Source organism: Colletotrichum paranaense, assembly GCF_030867605.1.
Source record: "Colletotrichum paranaense strain IMI 384185 chromosome Unknown Scaffold_3.1, whole genome shotgun sequence".
Classification (NCBI taxonomy): Eukaryota; Fungi; Ascomycota; class Sordariomycetes; order Glomerellales; family Glomerellaceae; genus Colletotrichum; species Colletotrichum paranaense.
In genome coordinates, this window is record NW_026848961.1 from 2,451,222 (window position 1) to 2,467,163 (window position 15,942).

Below are 15,942 nucleotides of genomic sequence, written 5' to 3' on the forward strand. Positions count from 1 at the left end.
TTGAGCATGTAGACTAGTGATAGGGGTATCTGAGAGTGATGTTAGCCATGTGCCATGCCTCATGTCTTTAGACAACAAAGGGTTGAAAGGAGTATCAAAGTGCGGCTTGGTGTCATTGTATGCAACCAATGCCGTACTGAGACGTCGTTGAGGGTATACAATGCGTCGAGAAGTGATGCAATGGGCGTAAGTTGATGTTGTTGGATAAAGACAAACCTTTTTGATATCACTGGTCTGCTCCTAGCACCGAGTAACATACTGATGTATTCATACCCATCCCTCGGCGTTGTGTGAGAGAAACGTTGATAGAACCGCCAGTATCTTCCCTCAGTGCTGTCCCACAAAGCCACTTTACTCGTCACAAGTGTCCGCCTGAGGAACACGGCGGTCGATAGCAGGAACCACCGGTGCAACCGTGTTGGGATCCAGCGTCGGGACCTCGAAGGTCTTGAACGGCGCCGCCAGGACGGCAACCGGAAAGAGGACGCAGAGAACCTTTGAGAACTGCATATTGATCGGTTGTCGGACTGTGAGATGGAAACGTCCGATGAGCGAGACGAGAAGAGTGAAATGCAGAGCAAAGGCGTATATTTAGATTGAAAGATGTAAATAGAGAGATGCAGTTCTTCAGATCAGATAAACTCGACAATTCTGCAGATGGGTTTTCAGTTCAATGAGCATACTCGTCTTCCCATGTTTCAAGTGTCGTTCGAGAAAGGACCGTCGTCCATACTTATGGAACCCGCGAACACTGCCCACCCACGCAACCCGCCAGCAACGAGGGTTCGCCCGAACACATGCCGTCCGAGCCAAGGCCGCAAAAAGATCGGCCGATCAACGTCGTCCAGCCACAAGGCTACTTCATGCACCCTTCGGTCTCCAGCGTCGTCAGCCTCTGCCTCTCGTGTCCCTGTACGAGGGTGCGTCGCGGTGGTGGTGGTACTCCGGGGGGAACACCAGTAAGAGAGCCTGAGAGGCTAGGTTGCGTGAAACAGGGGACCATTCCTTGGTTGCATCTTTGGTCTCGCACCGAGAGCGTTTCAGAGGGGCAGAGAGGGCAGGGAATTCTGCCGACATGGGATCTACCCGCCACTGAGCTGTTGGCACTCACACGGCTGGAGGGAGGGATAGCCACTCGAGTCAATCGACGTAACAAATGTCTATGCTGCGTTCTACCGCCATCCGGGAGCGTTTAGCTCCCAGGAACGAGGACCGACACTTGACAGGGCCCCGACGGACTTGGCTGGAGCTGTTGCTGCTTCTAGTCTGTCTGCTATGATCTTGGCAGAGGAGGACCGCCGGACCTCGAAGACTTTTGACCGACGTTGACAGGGGAGGCTAGGTTTACCGTCTGGCCTAGTAGTTGAGCTTAGGTATCACGGTGTAAGAGAGCACCGGGCCAAAGAGACGGCTCTAGAGCTGTCGAGGTTGAAGCTCCTGAGACGCTAACCCCTTGGAGCCTGGGAAACTCGTGAAATGGATGGCACGGACCGCTGGTAAGGTGATGACCTAAGCACATGCAAAGGAACGTTCAGTGAAGATGAGTGGACGGGCTCTCGGAACATCCCCCAGCCCACATGTTTTGTCCGTGGCCAATGGGAAGCTCAATCGATAAGTCAGCACTGCATGGCGATAGGCAGGCGGCAACGGCCAAGCTCCTGCTTTCTCGCCCAACCGCGCAGCTACAGTCCATGGGCTTGTGTTGGTGTCGTCAGCTTTCCCTTGCCACACTCCCCTCCATCCCTTTGACATCCAAAGAAAGACCAACAAAAGTCTCCGGGACACTGGTCGCTCTCCAACCTCACAACCATAGTCCAGCTTTGATAGTAGTAGACGAACAACCAGAGAATACGAGAATACGCAATGAAGTCCCTCTCCATCCCCACACTGCTCACAGTCAGCTCCCTAGCCACCGCAGCCTACACGGCCGCGACCCCCAAACACCACACAAGCTCGTCCGACGATACCGACGACCACCCGATCCCCCTCATCGTCTGGCACGGCCTCGGCGACTCGTACGACGGCGAGGGCATCAAGCGCCTAGGCGAAGTCGCCGAGGAGCTCAACCCGGGCACCTTTGTCTATACCATCAAAGTCGGCGCCGACCCCAACGCCGACCGCTCCGCCACCTTCTTCGGCAACGTCACCACCCAGCTCGAGGAAGTCTGCGCCGAGCTCGCCGCCCACCCGATCCTCTCCACGGCGCCCGCCGTCGACGCCATCGGCTTCAGCCAGGGCGGGCAGTTCCTGCGCGGCTACGTCGAGCGCTGCAACAACCCGCCCGTCCGGTCCCTCGTCACCTACGGCAGCCAGCACAACGGCATCGTCGAGTTCCGCGCCTGCGGCGACGGCGACTTCCTCTGCAAGGGCGCCATGGCCCTCCTGCGCTTTAACACCTGGTCCGGCTTCGTCCAGAACCGCCTCGTGCCGGCTCAGTACTACCGCGATCCGCAGCCGGAGCAGTACGAAAAGTACCTCGAGTCGTCCAACTTTTTGGCCGACATCAACAACGAGCGCGAGCTCAAGAACGTGCGGTACGGCAAGAACCTCGCCAGCCTGGCCAACTTTGTCATGGTCATGTTTGAGGACGACACCACCGTCATCCCCAAGGAGACGGCGTGGTTCGAGGAGGTCAACGGCACCGAGAGCCTGCCGCTGCGGGCCCGGGCGATTTACAAGGAGGACTGGATTGGCTTGAGGGAGCTGGACCGCAAGGGCGGGCTTCGCTTCCGCCAGATTCCTGGCGAGCATATGCAGATTTCTGACAAGACGCTCAATAAGACCATCCAGGAGTTCTTTGGGCCGTTCAAGAAGACCTTTGAGGCTGAGAAGACGGTCGAGGAGATTCCTGTCTTTGAGGAGTTGTAATTGCTGGGTAGTGATTTGATGAAAGCGACACAAGGGAAAAAGTGCAAAAGGGAAAATTGTACACTAGTTCTTATTGGTAAATTTCTAAGCACGAGTTCTCATGATTGATTTTTGTTTGAACCAACGCCGTACGCCACAAACCATGCATGGTATAATCCCGCACGTAAAAACCCTTCCTCCTTTTTATTTTTTCGGTACCATCTCTACAGCCATGCCCTGGGTCTCAAAACACATTTAGTTGTCGACGGCAGCCTTGGCCTTGGCCTTTTGCTTCTTCAGCTTCTCCTTGCGCTCGGCAATCTGCTTGTTGAGGTTCTCGTCGTCGCCCTCGGGAAGAGCCTTTTGCGTGGCCTCCTTGGCCGCCTTCTTGGCCTTCTTGGGCTTGGTCGCAGTCTCGGCCTCTTCGTCGTCAGCGCCAATCGACTTGCGCTTCTTGCCGACATTGGCCTTCTCCTTCATCGCCTTGGCCTGCTCGCTGTCGTCGGCGACGATATCCTTGTCCTCGAGCCAGAGCTCGTCCGTCAGCCAGATGGGCAGGGCGGCGGTCTCCTGGCCCTTGACGTAGATACTCTTAACGTTGGCCCACTTCTCGGGCACCCACTTGGTGATGAGGGCGTCGACGACGGCGGTAACGTTGTCGGCGACCTGCTGGGGCTTGAAGCCGGCGTAGCCTATCCGGATGGCGGTGTTGGTGGACGGAGTGAGGCTGACGAGGGCGGCACCGACGGCCTTTTCGATCTCGGCGGCAATATCCTGCGGGGTGCCGGCGTTGACGGTGCCGGGGGTCTTGGGGGCCGCCTTTGCGCGCTTGCCGTCTGCGCCGCGCGGGGGTTTGGCGGAGATGACGACGGGGACGGGGCGCTTGGCGGTAGTCTTGTAAAAGGTCTTGCCGAGGGCCTTGGGGAGGCGGTTGACGATGCGGTCGTCTGCGAGGAAGACGTCGTGCTCGGCGAAGAGCTTGCGCTGGGCCTCGTACTGCTTGAACTTGGACTTGAGGTGGGCCACGTCGACGACGCGGGTGATGCGCTTGCGGAGGGCCTCGGGGAACTCTTCCGAGGCGACGATGTTCTTGTAGGCGCGCTGGGGGTCGGCGGTGATGAGGCATATCGTGGCGTCCTCGTCCTGGTTTAGGGGGTGCGGGAGGGTGATCTTGCCGGGCTTGAGGCGGGCGCTGTCGGCGATGTGGCGCTTGGTTGTGAGGGTGAGCCAGATGGGCTGGCTGGCGAGGTCCTCTGTCTCGTCGGCGAGGAGGTTCTTCTTGACGGATTCCTCAGACTTTTCCTTGGCGGCCTTCTTGATGTGTGCCAGGAGAGCCTTGGAGGCCTTCAGGGTCTAAGGTTTCGCGCATCGGTTAGCGATCTGGGAGATCTTGAATGGAGTTGCGCTGCTGTCAAACGGGAGGAAAAGTAGCGGGGAGTAATTACCTGCTCGGGGTCAATTGAGGGCGTGACATCTTTCGATGCGACGGCGACGGTCTTTGAGGGAGCCATGACTGCTGGTTTGACGGGTTGGTTGAAGGCTCGTTTTTTGGTTTTCTTTGGTTCTGGCAAAACTTCAACACGGCGACTACAGAGAGAGATATGGTGGGGGCGACCAGAAATCTTTGGACCGTCGTCCAGAAATTTTTTGGCCAAAACGACAGGGATCATGTCCTGTCGGCGGATCCAGGGCGCCGGTGCCGATGGGGTCCGTGCTTCCCGTGTCGGTATGGCCTGACCGAGGTGAGGGCTCGGTGAAGGACCTTAGCTCCAACCGCACTCACCGAGCCGCCGCGACTTGCTGGGTTTCTTGGATGCTGATTTGAGTGCAAGTTGGCGGTCTGGTCCCGATGTTGAAGCAAATTCTGGCCACAAAGGCCTCGGATGAAGTTTTTGGCCTTGGATTTGACGGTCAGACTCTGTTCACTACATAAAACGGGTTGCACATGTCTCGACGCGTTGAGTGGTTGATATCGCGTCTTCATATGCAAAGTCAGCCGAGGACAGCCAGATTAGCAGTCGACCAACGCGTTCAGCAGCAAAAACGTCTCAACTCTTTGCAGCACAGTTGCGATTCGTGTGAGAATTGACCAACGCTTCTTCACTCCTATTACAGACGGACATGGAAATTCATTTACCTACAAGTCTCAACACACGAGCATTGTCTCAGTCTGAAAACGGGTCCCGGCATCCAAGAGTCTCTCAGAAAAGTGTGGACAACGTGGTTTGTGGGCCGGACTGCCATTGTAAGTTGGTCGGTCACTAATATGCACATGCCAACGAGGTTTTTTCAATCCAATGGAATCCAATTGGGAACGCCGGGATCATCATTTGCCCAAAAGCCTCAGCGGGTCGTGTGAGAATGAGATGGGAGGGAGCGCGACTTGCTTTAGCGATGCGGGGTGTTCCTGTCGGGACGCGATGATTGACGGTTCGGGAAGACGTGGGTTTAACTACTTTCATACCCAGCACGGCTTTCCGGGTACAAAGTGTCTGGCGCTTCCTGACAGCTCATTTCCACCCGTGCTAAGGGGACGGGTAGTCATATTCGCTTGGGAACGCGTTACAAAGATATGTTGGTTTGCGTACAATAAGGCAACGAATTGCAGGGGATTCGTAAGGTTGGAACATGGTATATAAATCAAGGGATCATAGTCTTGAGGGCTGAAGGGGACTCAAGTTTCCCAAGTGTGAAATGAAAGACACTTTACGCGCAGCAATCACGGTCTCGCGATGCTCGTTTCAACCCCCTTCGGATTGCATTGCATGGGCAGCCTGGAACGAGGCGATCTGGGACTGGGACTGGAAGTCTGGGACCGGTTGCCCGCATCCCAGTCGACGGGGCGGGTCAAGACTCAAAAGTCTCACCAGGCGGGCAGACCTTTGGCGCATCTATGATGCTTGTGGCAGCAAAGGGAAGGCGGATAATAGCCACAGAGAGAGAAACGACCGTGCTCGGAACCAATGGATTCTGAGGAGGGCTTTAGACGAGAACTGGTCCGATGCGATATCGCGATTTAGGGTGTATGAGTCTCGGCTGTGAAGCACAGGGATGGACGAAGGACTGGGGGGGAACAGCGCACAGTGATGGAATGCATGGCTTTCTTGGAGACTTGGAGAACTCTGAGAGAAACCTCCACTAGCTATGCAACTTACTAGTAATGTAAATTGCAAGCCTCTTGATCTTTCCTTGGACACGCCATCCTGAGGGAGATACTTTATGGATACTTCACTCAGTTTACCTTACCTTCCTGGTTAGCATAGATCACTCCGGTCAGCTTGGGATGCGCCGGGGTTCGAATGGGCGAGACGGTTGGACAGAGTGGACTCTCATCCACTGGTGGTGGCCTTGGGCGGCTAATGAGTATGTTCTTCAGCGCTCTTCGCCGTTGGATGGGATGGCCCCCGTAATGTCAAAGTACCTTAGCTCATCATCCGTCAACAGCTGGGAAGAAGGATGAAATGCTGACCATCGGCAATGATCGAAAGCGTATGTGCGTATGTGGTGGTGTAAGAGAAGACGCGCACTGGAAGTGGGCCAGTAGTGGTTTTTTTTTTCTTGCAGCCTCTTACTCGTCTCTCACCCAAGAAAGCGTGTATGGTGGAGACTTGGAGACTCGGACGTGATTTCGGGGAGGCTGGATCGGATCTTGATGAGGGGCACAACGGCCATTGTAAGGTCTAATGACTGCAGGTTTTGTACACAAGAGGCTGGAAGAGAAATGGCGGTCTACATGTGGACAAGTCGTGAAGCCAAAGACTCAGAATGAATATGAGACTGAGAGTGAGAGTTGGTGATGAAGACGTAAAGACTGATGAGGTTGAGGATAGCTACAGATACTCCTTGGGGAAGCAACTAAACTCCACGGTTAGCGGGTGACCGCCGCAACAAGCTCAGACAACGGCCCGCGTCCAGCGGCCATGGCCTAGAAACACGGTCATCTTTAGCGCATCTACCCGCTGTGGTCATCCATCGTCCCGTGAAGGTACCTATAAACCCGTCTACCCTCAGCGGGCACGCGACTCTTGCTCCCCACTCTACGTACCTAAAGTGCCTAAAAGCACAACGTGAGGTGCCTGCACAGCACAATTCGGCGCGCGCCCACCAACACGCGGGAAAGACGTGGACGCGCGAGAGACACGCTTCCCGTTTTTTGGGCAAGGGCCCCCCTCAAAAAGGTCCAGGGCCGCACCACCGGGCCTCCTTCCATCAGACCTGCAACCACTTTGACAGTTTTCACTCTTCCAAAGCCTTCTCTCTCTTTTTTTATTCACGTGTGGCCAGGCTTGGATCCTAGAGACCTCCTTCGAGATATTCAACTTTGTTGCAGACCTTATCCTCTCTACCTCTCTCTCCTTTCCACGGACATATCCCTCGAGACCCTGACTCTTGTACATCTCACCCCTGCCGGAAGAGCGAGAGCCACTTACACGCTTACCCGCACAACGCCAATATCCCACGTCCGATAGTCGAAGCGACACCCGCGCCGAGCATAACGCGCCCACCTCCCAACGACGTGCAAGGAACACAAATTCGAGGAATTACAAGAGGGAATACTGCAAAAGGACCAAACACGCCCTCCCATCATCCTCAGACCGGCACTCTCACTCTCCTAGCCTGGGCATGCTGTCGTTGCCATAATGCTCGACTCGTCGCCCCGATCAAAGACCCAGGAGCCTACGCTTCCTCTGGCCGGCACCAAACGTCCTGCCCCGAGCCTTCTCCCGGCGTTCGAACCTCTCTCTTCGTCCCCGGGCTTCCCTAGACCCTCCAAACGACAAGCTCGTCCCGGTTCTGTGGGAGCAAGCAACGCGTACCTGAAATATCCCACCCCGATCCCGACCTCGAGCACCGGCATCCTATCCTCCTCTCCGCCCCGCGTACACTCAAGACCTGGTGGTCTGTCTCGAGCACTCTCTACCGCCTCCGAGCGCACTCCTCTCAGTGCTGTCAGCTCCATCGAACTGAACGAGAATGGCGAAACTCTCCTCATGGGCCGCTCTAGCAACTCGTCCCACTACCAGCTGTCCGCAAACCGCCTCGTGTCCCGCATCCACGTCAAGGCCCGCTACGTGCCTGCTCCCTCCGCTCTGGAGCCCAACAAGATTGAAATCATCTGCAATGGCTGGAACGGGTTGAAGCTTCACTGCCAGGGCCGTACGTGGGAGCTCCTCAAGGGCGATTCCTTCACGTCCGAAACAGAAGGGACCGAAATCATGATTGACGTTCAGGACGCCCGTGTCATGATCCAATGGCCGAAGCGGGACCGTCGCGACCGCCTCGCCAGCCCCGATGATTCTGCTTGGGGTGACTCGCCTCCTCGGTCCGCTGCCCGCGTTGCGGCCGACCTTTTGCAGTCGAGTCCTTTGCGCCGGCCCTCGCGCATCGAGTCCCCAGACTCACCAACGGCGCATCTCAGCAGCTCGCAGCGACTCCAGGCTCTTTTGCCCAGGGAAGATGGGGAAGTGCAAATCTACGAGGACTCGAGTGCAGACGAACCCGAGCTTCCCAAGCTGGTTGACTCGGGCACCATTATTGGTCAGAGCTTCGCTACCAAGGCCACCAACTCCTTCTCGTCCGAACTCAGTGAGCCGGAAGACGAGAACGTGAACGACCCTGACGAGGAGAATGACCCGATTGTTCACTCTTTTGGACCCTTTGGGGCAGATATCTCCAACCGCTTGGCCTCCATCACTACTGCGTCTCCCAAGTTCCCTCCTTTTAAGCGAACGGGCCTGCCCACGGTCCGCGACGAATCAAGGCCCTCTAGTCCCATCTCCGCGCCGCCAAAGTCGCCAGAGGAAGCTGAAGAAGGCGAGGTGCTGGAAGACGAGGAGGAAGTCAAGGAAGCGGAGCCCCCCTACGAGAATCCTACCGTCCGCAACCATGTCGTCAACCAGCTGGCCTTTTCGCGTCTGTCGTCCAACCCCCTGTCGACCATCATGAACAACCTGCCGTCGGAAGAGCGCAAGGGGTTGACAAAGGACCAGCTCCGAAGTCTGATCGAGGCAACGGCATGCATTGGTATCATTCAACGCCAGGGCAAGGACGCTGCTGGCAAGCAGCTCGAGAGCGAGTACTACTACGTCCCCGAGTTCGACGACGACGACCAGCGCCGCCTTGCCGTGACGGATGGTCTGCGCAAGCCCAGCCTGCGCGCGTGTCGCAAGCAGCACAAGGTAAGATTAATAAAGCATAGAAGTAAAGAGGTTGAAGTTAACATGCTGGGTTTAGCAATACTACTGGAAGCGCCCCCGTACACCTTGAACCTTGTTCTAGCTATCGCTTTTCATCCCATGTTTTTTCGGGGTTTCTACACCCTTTTTGCCTTGCTGAGGCTGAACTGATGGCGTGCATATACCGAGCATGGCCTCTCACTTCTCTCGTCTTGCATCACACCCTTTTACTGTCTATACCTTGGCTCTCAAAAACCACCATTGGGCAAAACCAACTCGTGTGAACTGGCTGCATAGCGCAAGGCGTTTTTCTGTTTCAACGTATTATTACTGTACGATTCCACTACTACTACTACTATACCTCCGGAGAAGGGCGGCCTCCTTATTTTTACCCCAAAGATTCCCCCCAAGGCACGCGAAACAAAAATCACCGTACCACGCCCGCGCCTATAACCCCGACACCGACCCCGTTAGACGAGATACATGCGGCATCCAGGTTACAATCGATTTGGAAGCGAGGAGTGTGTGTCTCTTGATTTTTGATGGATTTTTTCGTCTCGCCTGTTTCGTCTTTTGAAGTTAAGTTTTGCAAGGTTTATACGAAGAAAGATGGGATATGAATTGGGCTGGCGGGCGGTCGGTCACGGGAAATGGAAATGATGATGGGTGGGACGAATGGGATGGTGTTGGATGGATGGATGGAAGGGGTTTAGAAAAGTTGAAGATTCATCTTCAATCAGAGAGGTCTGGCGAATAAAAAATCATGTTTGTTCTAATGAGGCTGCCTGCGATCTTGAATGACTTCGCGTCCCATGAGGCTCTCCGTTGACAGGATACTGATGAACCAGCTGAGATGAAATGGGTGTTGAGACGGGAGGTCCACGCCGTCACGCGCTCATCCCTGCCGCGTCTAGCTCGTGCCCGAAAAAACACACCGCATCTCGATTCCGACCTTCGGCTCCGATTACATGGACCAACCTTGCCCTCTCTCAAATGCGATTCTAAGAGAACTTATCGCGCAGTAATCGAACGAACACAGTCTGACAGACATTCGAACCTGTAACTCTACATTTATCATACTTCTTATGAAGAAACGGCTCAGTTTAGGTAAGGCAAGATGAGGCAAGTTACGACGAAGGAAGCCGGAATCTGCAGCGTCATGTCGTTCCGTCGTTTCCCTGCGCGGTGATCCCGGAGCTCGTGTGGGGCCGGCTTAGTGCGGTGCACGGACCCTCGTTGACTGATAACGTCCGATAAGCCTAATTTAGTATGGGTCTGGGCCCCCCGAACCTACCCCGCAATGACGGCGGTGGTTGCTTTTGTTTCCTGCCCTAGGGTGTAAGGTGCTTTTCCGGTGGTGTGAATGTCTCTTCGAGGTTCTTCATGCACCGGGACTGAATGGATGATTAGAAGAATTTTCTTGGTGGATAATTACGGTGAGGAATGGGTTAGGTGATTGAGCTTCGCTGGTTGGCACTTCGGTACCTATGAATACAGGTAGTGCCGCGAGTGCCCGGGCGCAGGATACCGGTAGTCAGTTGGACTGAAGTCGGAGGGCTGTCTGCGCAACAAGGCGTAGGTAGTGGTTGTCCTACGCACCCTCACCTTCTGTGTTGATCTGAGAAAAGGGCGACAGTCGAAGGACGTATATGCTCGAGAACCGTTTTATGACGACAAGGGTGTGTGGTGGTGTCAATGGGACAGAGCTGCCGATTACACACGGTACCCCGATCACACAGGCGTCAGTGGCGATATGTTCTGGCGGTAGCTAGCTCATCCTACCCTTCTTTCATGCTGCCTACTTTGCCGCCAACGGAACGCGGGGCAGAAAAAGGAGAAATGAGCTACGATATTGTACGTTCAGCCTCTGCTGGGCTGATCATCGTCTGATACAGGGTGATTCTCAACTACCACACCTCTCGAGGCTAGTGCCCGTACTTCCATGCATCGTTTGTCGTCTGCTTTCTTGTAAGACGAATATTTTGACGGGGTCTTTCAGAGCTGAGGGGGGTTCGTCATATCTGCATTGGACAGGGCGTAGGTTGCATCAAAACGCGGGAGCATGGCAGGTAGGTAAGTAAGTAAAGGAGATAGGCTAGTTCTCGAGCATCGTTTTCTTGCAGCGACGATCACTGTGAAGGAAGATGAAAGAGTAGGAGTGAGGCAAAACAGGTTAAACACATCCGGAAAGAGGTGGCGCGCTGTGGTGCGGTGGTGGTGTGTATGCAGCGCCAAACCTCACAGGCGCATTGGACCCTGAAAGTGGAAGAAGGAAAGCACGTATGGCAAAGGAGGAGGTATATGGGAAGTTTAAAAGATTTCGTTCCTCCTCTTCATCTTCCCCGCTCTTTCCTCTCGTGAAACTCACCTGCTTCCCGTTGCTCTGCACCCCGTCGTCGTGTAATCAAACCTCTACATTCCAACGACTCCGAGTGTAAACTATAAACACTCCTCACGCTCTCCACCTACCTACCTGACCTACATCACCAAACCAAACCAAACCTCAAACCATACAAAACATCAACTTTTTCAACATCCACAGAAAATCCCAAACTCACAAACCTCAAAAAGATCTTCAAATCAAACCAAACGTCCAACACCTCCAAAATGGCATCCGAACAAACCGCCCAACCCGACATCTCAAATTACACCACCTCCCCAACCTCCTCCTCCTCCTCCAACAACAACAAGCAATCCTCCCCATCAGCCACAACCCCGCGCGCCATCGTCGAATCCACGACAAACAGCTGGAAACCCTCCTTCGAGCGCCGTCAGAGCTGGAACCAGGAAGACCAGAAGCGCGCGCTGCAGATGAGTCACATTGAGGATGTGAAGACTGGTCCTGGGTTCACCGAGCGCTCGTAAAAGTCCGAGGGCCAAGATCCGCAACAAGAAATTGAGAATCGGCGGTAACGTTGCGGTCAAGTCATACGAATGGGAGGTCGTGGTGTTGAAGGGGGGTTTGGTGTTGTTGAAGAGGGAATTTTCCCGAGGCGGTCCCTATGCCTGGACAAGAAGATTGGTAATGATGAAGAGCATGGATGAAGTCGCCGTCGGATAGCTAGGAAGGCACGGCGTTCAAAAAAGTGTATTACTAGGTTGTATCATCAAATCTTCATTATCCCATATGACTTCGATGTCCTCGTTGTTTGCGAGTGCCGCTTGTGAAAGAGCACGAAACCATCAGCAAGTCACCCAAATTACGTCAGTCGCAGCAGCGTGCGACAAGAGTGAGAAGTGACTATTGCATCATTGAGCGTGTTACTGATACAATGGAGAGTTTGCCTGGCTCAAATGGCAGCCGAATCCTACAACCGGAAAAGGTATATAAACCATCCCAACCAAATCCCAAATCAATCCGCAGAACCCTCCCTCACGGCATCTGCCTACAAACCCTTAGGCCCCTGACCATCTTTGCCTCCAGTCTTGAAATACTCTCCAACCACACCGATCGCGTAAGAAATCCCGCCGACCCATACGGCGCCAAGAACAACCTTCTTGGCCCTGCTCCTCTTCGGCCGCTTTGGAGGTTCGAGATCCTGGCTGTCACAGGATATCGTGTTGCGCCTCCTCAGCGGACTGAAGGGAGGCGGGGGTTTCTCTGATGTCTCCGCTCCGGGGTAATCATAGTTGAGATAGCCTGTAGGACTGGAAGAGTAAGCGCTTGGTACTACGGGGTCGCTCCCCATCATGTCGATGGGGTTCACCTTTGGCGCCTGGTATGTCGTCGGCTTCTCGATCGCAGGGGCGAAGGAAGCAGCAGTCTGCTCCTTGGATGCCGTCTCTGCCTCGCGGACCTTGCGGAATACCAGGACGTCTCCGCTTCCGGAAACAATCTCGTATCCCTCCCTTTGCAGAGTGCTAAAGTAGGGGAAGAACTTGGTTGGGTTTGACAACCGTAGAATAACCTCCGCTGGCGTTAGCGGTGTTGCACTGTCGGGGACGACCGACGTGGTTTCGGCTGTGTTGATAGCCTGCATTGTCGGGTCGTATGCAAGAATCTTGTAAATGGTAGGCTCCCGGGGTGCCTCGACTGCGGTCGAGGATACCACACCCTCGGTTTTGGCAGCGGAAACCGCTTCCTGTGCGGTTGAAGAGGCATTGGCCATGGCGTCCGTCACGGTTCCATATGTCCGGACGTAGGATGGCCAGGTCTGCTTGCCACCGCACTCCTCGGAGTAGCTCACCTCAAGGCCCTGAGGCTCTTTTGAATACTGGTCATTTTGACCTCTCTTTCCCGCGATGCGAGTAGTCCTAAAGGAAGACGACCGGTCCAGGGATGGCTCCAATTTGTGTTCCAGACTCGGAAAACTCTCATCAAAGGACGCGGCCTCAACCTCGTCTTGGTCTTTGCTTTCCTCAACCTTTTGACTATCCGCGGCAGCCGCAACAATGTCGTTCCAGTTCCGCGAAAAGTCTTCAGGGAAGTCCCTGACATAGTTGCCAGTAAGGTTTTCCTTCTTGGAGGGAATGTGATCCCACGCCTTGTTTCTAGACTGGCGCACTGCAATACGGGCAGCTTTGCTCGAGATATCCCAGTTCACGGCATATCGGGGAAGATCGGCTTCGAGAATCTGTCTGTTCGTCGTGCTGTATTCTCTCCGGGACTGGCCCGAAGACGTCGGAATTTTGGCCCGAACATCGCTGGCTCGGAGCAGGTCCAAATCGTCTGCTCTCTCCTTCTCTGATGTTTGAGCAAAAGACTTGCGTCTGTTTGCCTTCGCAGCGATCTCCGCATCGAAGTCACCCAAACCCTTGGAAACAGGGTCGATAACGGCGGCAGGTTGGCCATCGGGCTCATTGTAGCGGAAAGATTCATACTGCTTGGCCTCGTCGAAAGCCTTCTGATCCCAGTCATTTTTGGGGCGCTGGCTTTCGGGCTCGTTGTATTGCACAGGCTGGTGCTTGGCCGCCTCTTCAGGCTCAACCGCTGCAATAACACCCTCTGGTGGCGGTGCATCACCGCGTTTGAACTCTTTAGAGTATGTCCCAAGGTCCTTATACTGCTTTGAGGCTTCCTCTGGGTGCATTGGCGGTTTGCCGTGCGGCTCATTCCAGCCGACAGGGTTGTAGGCATCGAGGTCTGCGTATGCCTTGGATGCCTCCTCCGGGTGCATGGGAGCTTGTCCGTGGGGTTCGTTATAAGACATGGGGCCATATTGGTCCAGATCAGTGTAAGCTTTGGAGGCTTCCTCGGGATGCACGGGGCGCAGACCCGACGGCTCGTTGAAAGAATGCGGGCGATACTTGTGAAGGTCGTCGTAGTCTTTTGATTTCTCCTCGTCGGAACGGGGGCGTAATCCCTCAGGTTCGTTGAAACTGCTCGGTCCATACTTGTGGAGGTCGTCATATGACTGCATCTCCTCCAAGACGTCCTTTTCGTTATGCATGATTGGGCCGTACTTGTGGAGGTCGTCGTAGGGCTGCTTCTCCTCTACCACATCCTTCTCATTGTGCATGATGGGGCCATACTTGTGCAAATCTGTATATCGCTCATGTGGCTCCGGAACCTCGGCATTCTCGTTATGCATCACCGGACGGTACTTGTCCAGGTCTTCGTATGCAGGCTGGGAGAGCTCCTCGGGAGGGCGGTCGTTCAGTGTCGGGTTGGCATACTTGCCGAGGTCCTCATACTTGGGCGTAGCGTCTACCTCTTCCAAGAAATCTTTGAGGCCCACCGGTGTGTATTTGCCCAAGTCGTCGTATTTCGGCTCCTCGGAAAGTTGCTTAGCATCAAGCTTCTCATCCATGACCGGCTTGTACTTGTCGAGATCCGCATATTGCGGGGTCTCCACAACTCCACTACTGGACCCAGCTTCGGCCCACGGGGCACTGTCAATCGTGACATTGCCATACTCCTTGAGCTCGTCGGCGGGGGGGACCCCGTCTGGGAAAAAGGGCTCTTGAGTATTTTTGTCCGAAGAGTTATCAAACACCGACTGGGGCGCGTGTGAAGAGTGCATTCTTCGGTTCGTAATCGGGTCGATGTCGGGCGAAACGTCGCGGCCGGCAGCAGCCGTGTACTTGCTCCTAGTCTGGCTACCCAGATAATTGCGAATATTTTGCAGAGGAGACTGCCACAGGTCATATTCCAAAGGATTGGCGCGCTTGCCGGAGAAGAGAGCATTGATAGCACTGCGCTCGACATCCTCAATGTTCTGGCCGGGTCGGGTGTCTGGGGTTTCGCCCGATCCACCCTTCTTCACATCTTCCTCTCTCACGTATCTGCCACCAGAGCGGGTATGACCTTGTCTGATCCAGCACTGAGCCAACATCTTCTTCATCACGATTCTCGAGTCTTGAGCACGCGAGTTTGGGTCCCAGGACAGCTTGCGATTGATCGATTCCATGTATTTGTATTTGATGTGGCGCTGACGAAGACGTAGCTGACGCTGGACCTCGGGGTCCAAGTAGGATGACCACGCACCGAAGCGGAAGCCGCGAGTTTGGCCATAGTGGCTGGCCCTCATGGGTGTCTGGTTCGAGGATACCAGTGATCCCACCGTGGAGGCTCTGCTGGGGTAGAGACCGCCCGCCCGAGGCGAGGAGCGAGAAACGGTGGCGAGCATGATGATGGATTTACGCTTTGTGCCTTTACCATGCTCCCGAGACTAATTACATGCAGAAGTCAGCGAAAAATGAATCCAACGAGCGCGGTCGCGTCGTGCTTTCTCGAGGGCAGAGAGTGGTCGGCCAAATGCGGCCAGCGAGTATTCGGACTCGAGCGCACGTGAATAAACCGGAACGACTTACACGAGGGAGAAGTGAGGGGGGGAACTGCTCGTACCACGACCCGCATGTAGGCTGTACGACACGAATATTGCTTGGAACGAAGAGTTGAAGAGGTAAGAATTGAAAATCAATCCGCCACCTCGGCGACGTTAAGAGAGAAGCGAGCAAGGTTGGAAGGAAAGAGGTA

The 15,942-nt window shown here is 54.8% G+C and overlaps 6 protein-coding genes across 6 annotated transcripts; 3 read left to right on the forward strand and 3 right to left on the reverse strand.

Annotated features, from left to right (window-relative positions):
* Nucleotides 1-351: 351 nt before the first annotated feature.
* Nucleotides 352-510, reverse strand: CPAR01_04394 (uncharacterized protein; the record flags this gene model as incomplete). Its single annotated transcript, XM_060488675.1, has 1 exon — nucleotides 352-510. The coding sequence occupies one exon, from the start codon at nucleotides 508-510 to the stop codon at nucleotides 352-354; it is 159 nt and encodes a 52-aa protein (XP_060352881.1).
* Nucleotides 511-1,863: 1,353 nt separating this feature from the next.
* Nucleotides 1,864-2,868, forward strand: CPAR01_04395 (palmitoyl protein thioesterase; the record flags this gene model as incomplete). Its single annotated transcript, XM_060488676.1, has 1 exon — nucleotides 1,864-2,868. The coding sequence occupies one exon, from the start codon at nucleotides 1,864-1,866 to the stop codon at nucleotides 2,866-2,868; it is 1,005 nt and encodes a 334-aa protein (XP_060352882.1).
* A 234-nt stretch (nucleotides 2,869-3,102) lies between these two features.
* Nucleotides 3,103-4,358, reverse strand: CPAR01_04396 (uncharacterized protein; the record flags this gene model as incomplete). The annotated part of the gene is made up of 2 exons (XM_060488677.1): nucleotides 3,103-4,200; nucleotides 4,293-4,358. 2 exons carry the CDS (start codon nucleotides 4,356-4,358, stop codon nucleotides 3,103-3,105), a joined length of 1,164 nt encoding a protein of 387 aa, XP_060352883.1.
* Nucleotides 4,359-7,487: 3,129 nt separating this feature from the next.
* On the forward strand, nucleotides 7,488-9,114 carry CPAR01_04397 (transcription factor Tos4; the record flags this gene model as incomplete). The annotated part of the gene is made up of 2 exons (XM_060488678.1): nucleotides 7,488-9,026; nucleotides 9,082-9,114. 2 exons carry the CDS (start codon nucleotides 7,488-7,490, stop codon nucleotides 9,112-9,114), a joined length of 1,572 nt encoding a protein of 523 aa, XP_060352884.1.
* A 2,516-nt stretch (nucleotides 9,115-11,630) lies between these two features.
* CPAR01_04398 (uncharacterized protein) lies at nucleotides 11,631-11,888 on the forward strand (the record flags this gene model as incomplete). The annotated part of the gene is made up of 1 exon (XM_060488679.1): nucleotides 11,631-11,888. The coding sequence occupies one exon, from the start codon at nucleotides 11,631-11,633 to the stop codon at nucleotides 11,886-11,888; it is 258 nt and encodes an 85-aa protein (XP_060352885.1).
* A 521-nt stretch (nucleotides 11,889-12,409) lies between these two features.
* Nucleotides 12,410-15,592, reverse strand: CPAR01_04399 (uncharacterized protein; the record flags this gene model as incomplete). Its single annotated transcript, XM_060488680.1, has 1 exon — nucleotides 12,410-15,592. One exon carries the CDS (start codon nucleotides 15,590-15,592, stop codon nucleotides 12,410-12,412), a length of 3,183 nt encoding a protein of 1,060 aa, XP_060352886.1.
* Nucleotides 15,593-15,942: the final 350 nt, after the last annotated feature.